We start from the raw sequence: 9,754 nt of genomic DNA on the forward strand, positions 1-9,754 counted from the left end.
GCACTCTGGCATCATAATTCAAAAACTGCCGTAGACAATATGTAAATGAATGGATATGGCTGTGTTCAAATAAAATTTTGTTTACAAAAACAAGCTGCAGACCAAGCCCTAATCTTGACTGCTAAGATTTTTTTGCTTCTTGATTGAAGGAAGCACAAAACAGAATGGGAGAGTATATCTTAAAACCTCATTCTCTAAGCTATCATTAGCTTAGAGAATTAGCTTTGAATTATTGGTTACTTGTATATTGTGGTGTATAGAGTTGGTGTTTTTTGTTTTCTGTATGATGATGGTTGGAGTTCCCAACTACCAAATATTTCATTATTATTTTCAACCCCTCCAACTCGGAGTCTTTCTTCACTAAACTATTTCTATTGCTATTTTAGTGACTGGTGCCAGTTTCTTTGTGTTCAGTGGCGCTCTGAAATCCTCTTCAGGATATCTTGCCAAGTCCAGTATTGTGGAAGGTAAAGAATGAGTTATACTGCATGTACATTAGTTCAGTCCTAACTGTACAACTGAAAAACAAGGGACATTAAAGGAAGCCTTGACACTTTTGCCGTAGACTTTTTTTTTTGGATTGACGTCTAATTCCAGCTAGTCTCATTTGTGCTACCGGTCAGTTCTAAACAAATGAATTAATCTGAATACTTTCTTTTTTTTTTAATAAATGTATGTATGTATGTATGTGTGTATTTATTTATTTATTTATTTATGGCTGCATTGGGTCTTCGTTGCTGCATGTGGGCTTTCTCTAGTTGTGGCGGGCAGGGGCTTCTCATTGCAGTGGCTTCTGTTGTTGCGGAGCACAGGCTCTAGGCACGTGGGCTTCAGTAGTTGTGGCACACGGGCTCAGTAGTTGTGGCTCGCGGGCTCTAGAGAAGAGGCTCAGTAGTTGTGGCACAGGGCTTAGTTGCTCCGTGGCATGTGGTATCTTCCCGGACCAGGGCTTTAACCCATGTCCCCTGCATTGGCAGGCAGACTCCCAACCACTGCGCCACCAGGGAAGTCCTGCCATAGACTTCTGACTCATTATTTATTCAATAGCATCTCACTCTACAGCTAATTAAAACTGTCATAAGGTTGCCTAACTCTCCAAAGAAGGGAGTAAGTGGTAGAGATATCATGGGACACCGACATAAAAGTTAAGAGATGGCTTTTCAGAGCTCTGGAATAAGGTACCCAAAGGGTCATAGTCTGAATTCAGATATATCACTGGGTGTGAATCTGTAAATATGTAGATGAAGTTCAGCCCCAGTTACCCACAAGAATGCTGCAATCACCATTTGGTGTACAGAATGGGATTCATTTGCTGCTGGTTTGCTATAATTGACGTGACACATATCCTGACAAAAGTTAATTAAATGAAATTTAATGAAAGGCTAATGAGCATATTGTTTATTTTCTTTAATTGATTTTTGTAATTTATTTTATTGAAGTTTAGTTGATTTATAATGTATTAATTTCTGCTGTACAGCAAAGTGATTCAGATATATATACACACATACACACACACACATTCTTTTTCATATTCTTTTCCATTATGGTTTATCACAGGATATTTATTTTCTTTGTCAACTATTCGTCACTGTTTTTTGATCTAGTTACTCTTGTTGTATAACAAATTAAACCGGAATTTAATGGCTCAAAACAACTATTTTATCATGCTCACTGATTCCTCTGGGTCTGCCCTTGACAGGGCAATGCAGGGTTGGCTTGACCCTGCTCAGTGATGTCTGGGGCCTCAGTTGGGATGACTTGAAGGTTGGTGGTTACTTGATGGCCGGGAGCTAGAATTATCTGAAAATTTTTTGACTCACAAGTCTGGGGCCTGTGCTGGGATGATTTAAAGACTAGGAGTAATGACCAGAGTCCTTATCATTGGACTCCTTAGCATGCAGCCTTGGGATAGTTTGGTGGCTCAGAACTCCCAAGCACAACTGCTCCAGCACAAGGCAGCAGCCGCATTGGTTTTTATGACCCAGCCTTGAAAGTCACACAGTGTCATTTCCACCATCCTCTAGTGTTGGAAGTGGTCATGAGCCTGCTCAAGGGCAGAGAAGTTAGACTCCATTTCTTGGTGGGGAAATGGAAAGGTAGCATTGTAGAAAAGCATGTGAGACGGGACATATAGTGGTCATCTTTGGAAAATATAGTCTGCACACACAATGACAGGTTTTCATTTCCACAGTAGCTCACTCCAGCACCCTAAGAGCAGTTTTTCCTGAGGGTAGATTCCATTGTGTTAACTGAAATACATAGATAATCTTATGTGTGTTAAAAGAGATTGACTTTGATCTCCTCTATTGGTAAACTTAATAAAACAGCAAGTGAAGAGCAAAGTATGCTATTATACTACATAGCAGAAACACTCTATTAAGAAATTAAATCTAGGAGCCAAGCAGTTCTTTGGTCTTAAATGACTAATTAATGCCTATGTGATCAAATATTGACTACCTTTGAAATTGTGTCTTTACAAGGTGATTAAAAAGCACCCCTTCAGTGTTGTCAAAATGATAAATTGAACTGACACAGATTCTTACAAATGCAAAGCAATGTATTTAAAAATTATATTTATGTCTTTGGGTTGGGAATTTCTTAGGCCTTACACTTCACTGTGTGTGTGTCAGTAGAGTAATTAGCTGCCTATTTATGAAATTTTTATTGAAGCTCTTTAGAAATTATTTTAGCTGAGAAGAAAGTTTTGTGTCAACGAAGCAGGGTAATTGCTCAGCATGTGACAACTTTCTCCCTCAATTTCAGTATTTGCCTTTGACTCAGGTAGGTAGCAGCCCCAAAATAGTTATCATCTGTTGGCTACATGGTAGCCCATATAAAACACATGTGGTAGGTTTGCCTTATTGCTAGTCAATAAATGGATTTATTCCCCATCCCCCTGCTGTTGTTTATTCAGTGATTTATTTAACAAACACTTACTGGCTTTCACTGTATGCAATCATAGTAAGGCAAGAGATGCAAATGAATAAATATGATCAGAGCACGATAGATGCATCAGTGGAAACACGAACAAAATCCTCTGTGTATCCAAAAGAGGGACGTGACCATGTGTAAGTTTTCCCTTTGAGCAGTCTCAGGACAAACTTCATTGTGCCTGAAGTGAAATCAACAGGCAAGTGTTTTAAGCAGAATCCATCTTGGCATTTGCTCCTCATAACACTTTCAATGAGTAAGAAGTTCAGCTCAAAGAACAAAACCTCTCTGTATCTGTCAGCTTCAGAGAACAGAGCAGAGTTTTACATTTAATCCTAGAGGGATTTGCTAGATGCCAGGTACAGGGTTTCACCTGCCCTTCTACCTGGCTTTGCATTGTTTCCATCTGTGTTGTCTTGGTGCTGATTCTCAGATGGCGTTATGGTCCAGATCACTGCAGAGAACATGGATGCCTTGAGGCAGGCGCTGCGGGAGATGAAGGACTTCACCGTCACCTGTGGCAAGGCAGATGCCGAGGATCCCCAGGAGCACATCCACATCCAGTGGGTGGATGATGACAAGAATGTCAACAAGGGGTAAATGCGGCGACCTTCCCCCCTTGTGGCATTTCGTTATGGGCTAGGCTCTGGGTTTTGTCTATACTGGTGTTTTATAACTTTACTGAAAGCCCTGCCTAAGAAGAAAGGACTGCTTTGTATCATAACATGGAATTTTAAATTTCTGGTTTCTTGGCTTAATTTCTGAAGGAGTTTCTGTGCATATTTTTGAAGGGAGGAGGAAGGAAGGAGTTGATGAAACAAAACAATCCCTTTAAAGTTTTTGAGATAATAGTAAAACCTTAAGCCTTTTTTGGTTTACAAAACACTTTTGCTAATTTTGTTTCATTTCATATAACAACTAGTATTGTTATTTCTATATTACAGATGAGTAAATAAACACCAAAAGGATAAATGATTCCATAAAGCTAGGAAGTGGCAGGGCTAGGACTGAAAACCACCTCCTTGGGCTTCAAATCCTATACTCTTCTCTAGTACATGGCAACTCTATTCTGATGGTTTAAGCCCAGACCTTGGAGTCATCTTTGACGCTTTTGTCTCACACCCTACACCTAGTCCAACAGTAAATCCTGTTAGCTTTACTTTAAAATATTTCCAGAATCGTACTACTTCTCACTACCCCTGCTGCCATCATTTGGTCTGCATTATTGCAGTCGCCTCCTAATTGGTTTCATTGTTTCTAGTCTTGGCCTCCTCCTTCCCCCCAGCCTAATCAGTTTCCAGTACAGCAGCCAGAGCATTGTCACTTCTTTGCTCAAAACCCACCACTGGCTTCCAGTGTCATTCAGGGTAAAAGCCAAAGTCTTTTATGACATACAAGGCCTTACACAATCCCTCCGCCCACTTCTCAGAAGCAACACCTGGCTTCTTGCTTGAATACATCAGCTGTGCTTCTGCCCTCAGACCTTTGTACCTTCTGTTTTCTCAACTTATACCCTGTTCCTATATAGCCACAAGTTACTCCCTCCCTGCTTCAAGTTTTTTCCAAAATGTCACTTTCTCAATAAGGCCTTCCCTGGCCAGCCTACTACATTATAAGCCTCTCATACACATTTCTTCCCTCCCCTGAATTATATTTAAGAGCACCTATAACTCTCTAACATATATTTTTACTTATTTATTATATTGCCCCTGGGATGTAAGCTCCATGAGGGCAGAAATTTTTGCTGATTTATTTACTTCTGTGTCGCCAGCACCTAAAACACTGTCCAGCACCAAGCAGTTCTTTTTTTCTTTTTCCTTTTAAATTAATTATTTATTTTTGGCTGTGTTGGGTCTTCGTTGCTGCGTGCAGGCTTTCTCTAGTTGTGGAGAGCAGGGGCCACTCTTTGCTGCCATGTGCAGGCTTCTCATTGCAGTGGCTTCTCTTGTTGCGGAGCATGGGCTCTAGGCGCGGGCTTCAGTAGTTGTGGCGCTCGGGCTCAACAGTTGTGGATTGCAGGCTCTAGAGCGCAGGCTTAGTAGCTCCACGGCATGTGGGATCTTCCCAGACCAGGGCTCGAACCCGTGTTCCCTGTATTGGCAGGCGATTCCCAACCACTGTGTCACCAGGGAAGTCCCCCAAGTAGGTTCTTTAAAAAACTGATTAATTGAATAAATATGTCATACTTCATTGTATTAAGCTTTCTCCCATTCATCCTTCAGGCAATAACTCTATGTGTGGGCTTCTGAAAATACAAAAATGAAGTCCACATGGTCCTTGCTGACAGGTGACTTAGTCTGGTTTTGAAGATAGTTATAAATAAGTCCACCAAAGTTCGGAAGACGCTCATAGAAAACTCTATAGGAGACAGTGAAGATAAAAAAGAAATGAGGAACTCGGTAGAGGTGGTCGGGCAGTATTCAGGAACGACTTCCTAGAGGAATGGCTGCTGCTTGAGCTGAGTCTGGTAAGATGAGTAGACATTTGCTGCACAGCTGTGGCAGAGTGGGTATTCCAGTCTGAGGGACTGCAGAAGCAAAGGCAGGTAGAGGGCACTTACAACATGGCATACAAGATTTTTTTTTTTTTAATTTATTATTTACTTATTTATTTATGGCTGTGTTGGGTCTTCGTTTCTGTGCGAGGGCCTTCTCCAGTTGCGGCAAGTGGGGGCCACTCTTCATCGCGGTGCGCGGGCCTCTCACTATCGTGGCCTCTCTTGTTGCGGAGCACAGGCTCCAGACGCGCAGGCTCAGTAATTGTGGCTCACGGGCCCAGTCGCTCCGCGGCATGTGGGATCCTCCCAGACCAGGGCTCGAACCCATGTCCCCTGCATTGGCAGGCAGACTCTCAACCACTGCGCCACCAGGGAAGCCCCCAAGATTTTTTTAAAAATGGTTTTAAAACTTTTGTTATTGAACAAAAGGAAGCAATTTCTAAATCAATGAGTGTGTTTGCCTACTTTACAAATAACCCTTTACCTTACCATACTTCCTGGAAAATTTAATTTCAAAATCAATTTGTGTTTAATTCTCTGTTATATTTGGTTATTAGGTTGATGGTGTGAACTGATGAACAAGCATCTGTATTATCTATCACAACAAATTCCATAGTTATTAGGACAAAAAAGTTGATAATCTGAAAATCTGATGCCGTAAGGTATTGATAGCTAACAATAAGTAGGTTGCCCTTTCCTACAACACGTGCCAGTGGCAGCATCTTAGAAAAAAGGACAAGAACTAGTCAGGGAAGACTCTTGAACCCAGGAGTTTAGTTTGTAGTGTGTAGACTGAATGTTTTCCAGCTTGTTCCACAGTGTCAGTGTATCCTTTCTCAAAAGAGTGTTAATCAACTGAGGCTGCTCTATTTTTGACATTGTCTGATGAGTTAGAAGTTAAACGTAACAGTGGTTAAATAATTTTAATTCAGTCAAATGAAGCGAATCCCAATTTAGGTTAAATTTGACCTTTTGTACATAGAGATTCAAAAACATAAACAGGTTTGAAAATTGTTAGGAAAAGTTTGGAATCTTTGCGACAATTATTTGGAATCTTCATTGGAATGAGTATGTATCTCCACATGTTTATACTTGCTATATTTTGGAGAGGGCACGACCATAAAATGTGGCCTTTCTATTCAGGAATCTAGGAGTGATAATGTAGCACTGAAGGGAGTTTGTTGTGATAGGTAATATAGATACATGTTCATCAGTTCACACCAGCACTGTCATAATTAACATACTTGGTCAAATAATTCCTTTAATCAATAAACACTTATTAATCGCCTACATTCCAAGCAGTGTGTCAGACCTGGAAATATAGCACACAGAGGTGAGTGTATCGTATACCCTCCCTTTCGGAAGTTCATTTGTGAGGCAAATGCGCAGCCGTCTGGAGAGTATGATGTGATGAGTGTTGTCACAGTCGGGAGCGGAGTGCTGTGGCAGAGCCAGGGGAGAGCAGGATCGGGTGGGGCTGTGCAGTCACTGAAGGGAGGAATACTGGAGGAGGAGAGCAGGCTTGAAGTAAACAGTTTCTTTACATTAAATAACCAGCTCCTGGAATCAGGACTCCTTTGTCATATGTGTGTTCCCTGAATTATTTCAGTGCATAGGCCCTTCCCTGAGAGCTCTGTCCATGTACATTCTTGTGCAGTGGCTTCTTCTTTTGTGATGTTTTGCACACATGTGTTCAGCAAGGCACCCAGTGTAATTAGTAGCAAGACTTGATAAGAGAAGTGGTTCTTCTAACTTTGAGCTGCTTCCATCTCTTTCCTTTGTCTCTGTTTTAGTGTCATAAGTCCCATAGATGGGAAGTCCATGGAGTCTATAACAAGTGTGAAGATATTCCATGGGTCAGAGTATAAAGCAAATGGAAAAGTCATCAGATGGACAGAGGTAAGGAAATGAAACTTGGCATCCCTGACCTTCTTTGAAGACAACTTTTTGCTCGGCCCAGAGACACATTCTGGGCTGATTCTGGAGGATAAGAAAAATAAATAAAATCTCTCTGTTTACCTTCTATACTCCAATTCTCTCTGGTCTATCTTAGCTCACTGGGAAGAAATGCACAAAGTGCGGCCTGCAGCAGTCAGACATCTCCTCCCGATGAACTAGCTTTTAGAGATTTGTTCACATTGGAACTCAAGAAGGGTGTATCTCTGAAGGGTACATACCATCTTTGCTGGATTCTTCAGAAAGCTGGGCTGGTTATGCTGCACTCAGTTATGACTGTCTTGGATAACACCGTCTTTAAAAAATAGACTTATCTCACCAATAAGAAAACTAAAGCTCAGAAACTAACTTGTCCAAGATTACATGGCGACTAAGTAATGGCTGAGTCCTGATTCAAACCCATATCTAGCCAACTCCTAAGCTCTTTTCCACTATATTGTTCCTTAACGTGAAAGCTGTGTTAGAGGCTAACTTGGGAATGAGAGGAGCAGGGCAGGAACCCTGTATATGTGTACATGTCAGACAAATCAGAAAGTTTATTTTCTGAGAGTAAACAGGTAGGTCCTATGTCTCAACTTCTTTTGAACCTCATTTATACTTGTCTATAAAATAAAGTATTAAATTATAAGATCTCTAGGATTTCTGGCAGCTTTAAAAATCTTAATTTTTTTTTTAAATCTAAGAAGTTCTGTGACTTCTACCTTTTCCATTTTAAACACAGGGTAACTGAGGCCAAGAGAGGTTAAATGCCTTACCCAAGTTTACTAGCTGGTTCCTGACAACACATAGACTAGAGATTCTTCAGTTCTTGAGCTGTTGTTCCAAGTGATTTATCTTTCATACCATGCTTGGTGTTTTCATATGCGGCTGAGTGGTTTTATCTGCTTGCTTTGTAATGATCATCCCTTTGATACATTGAGTAGTGCAGGGTCTGGAACATGTAAATGTCTTTATTGCTTACAAAGTAGTTTGACCTGTGTTTCCTCCTTTTTGCTCCCCAGTAACCCACTGAGGTAGGGAGATGAGAAATGAGAAATTACATAATGAGTAAACAGTCTCAGAGAGGCCGGGTGACTTGTGACTTGCCTAATGCTGGTTGCTGGCAGAGCCAGGGCCAGAAGTCTCCTGAGTCCCACTCCAGAACTCTTTCCATCATTTCATGCTGCCATTCTCACTAGTGCATTGGGCATAGGGCTTCAGAGCTGCCCCTTCGCAGTATTTATTCTAAGTATTCTTAGTATATTAGCAGTATTCTTAGTATAAGCCGCTGCTTGAGCAGTAAGCTAGGGGGTGGTATATAGAAGCATTATGTATTTACGTATCTGTATCTTTTACGTTTTGCTTTTATATCATTTAATTTTTACAATAACCGGAGAGAATAGGTGCTTCCCATTTTACAGAGGCAAACTGGGCATTAAGAAGCCAAAGGACTTGCTCATGACCCTCCTCTATGTGACTAGGACTCAGGTCTCAGTTCCAAATCTGCTATGCTTCTGCCTGCGCCCAGTGCAGTGCTCAGTTCAAGGACACTGACACAGCTCTGGCCTCAGCAGTGGCAGAGCCATGTGGTGGGAAAAACTGTCTGTGATAAGAGGCAGATTCTGGCCTGGGCCCTGAGCGAGTCACCTCCCTTCTATGAGTAATCAGTAATATGAAGGTGTTGGGCGACATGATCTATAAGGTCCGTTCTCTTAGAAAGTTGTCCACATGTTAGGGATTTCTTTTAGAAGTATACAGTGCAAAATGTAAGCCTTTCCCGGTTCTGAGTAGAACATACCATTATGACCATGGCCATGCCTTTCAGGTAGATAGGCAGATAGCAGCTACCATTTTGTGGGTGCAGAGACTGTGAGAGGCAGAGGCTGTTTCTTAGATGTAAGATGTCAGTGCCCTACTTTTCTTGGCCCAAGGACCTCGTGGTGTCTGAGGTCTTCCTGCACATCTTAGGGAATCAGGTTGCTCATACACGTTAGCTGGTGTACTGATTTCTTCCTACATCTCCTAGGCACAAGTTTAAAAGTCTCCTTTGTTTGGGGAACAGGTGTTCTTCCTAGAAAATGATGACCAGCACAGTTGCCTGAGTGATCCTGCAGATCACAGCCGACTGACCGAGCATGTTGCCAAGGCTTTTTGTCTTGCTCTGTGTCCCCACCTGAAGCTTCTGAAGGAAGATGGAATGACTAAACTGGGACTACGTGTGACACTTGACTCAGATCAGGTAAAGAGTCTCAGCCTTTGAAGCGGGCCTTGGGCAGTGTCTGTTTTCTGACATGTGAGTTTTCCTGCTGCAACCCAGAGAGTATAAGTCTCTGGACCTTGGGCCTGACCAGATACAATATTTAGCCTTCCCTCTGTTGGTAATACAGCTGG

The 9,754-nt window shown here is 41.7% G+C and overlaps 1 protein-coding gene across 5 annotated transcripts in view; it reads left to right on the plus strand.

Annotated features, from left to right (window-relative positions):
* Nucleotides 1-9,754, plus strand: part of ZFYVE9 (zinc finger FYVE-type containing 9) — a 187,430-nt gene that overhangs the window by 176,140 nt on the left and 1,536 nt on the right. For all 5 annotated transcript variants that reach the window (XM_036833828.1, XM_036833820.1, XM_036833838.1 and 2 more), the window contains 4 exons: nucleotides 387-467; nucleotides 3,365-3,527; nucleotides 7,222-7,327; nucleotides 9,426-9,602. In XM_036833828.1, coding sequence (XP_036689723.1) covers nucleotides 387-467; nucleotides 3,365-3,527; nucleotides 7,222-7,327; nucleotides 9,426-9,602 — 527 coding nt within the window. The remainder of the gene's footprint in view (nucleotides 1-386; nucleotides 468-3,364; nucleotides 3,528-7,221; nucleotides 7,328-9,425; nucleotides 9,603-9,754) is intronic.

The sequence above is a fragment of the Balaenoptera musculus genome, chromosome 1 (genome assembly GCF_009873245.2).
Source record: "Balaenoptera musculus isolate JJ_BM4_2016_0621 chromosome 1, mBalMus1.pri.v3, whole genome shotgun sequence".
In the NCBI taxonomy this organism is placed as follows: domain Eukaryota; kingdom Metazoa; phylum Chordata; class Mammalia; order Artiodactyla; family Balaenopteridae; genus Balaenoptera; species Balaenoptera musculus.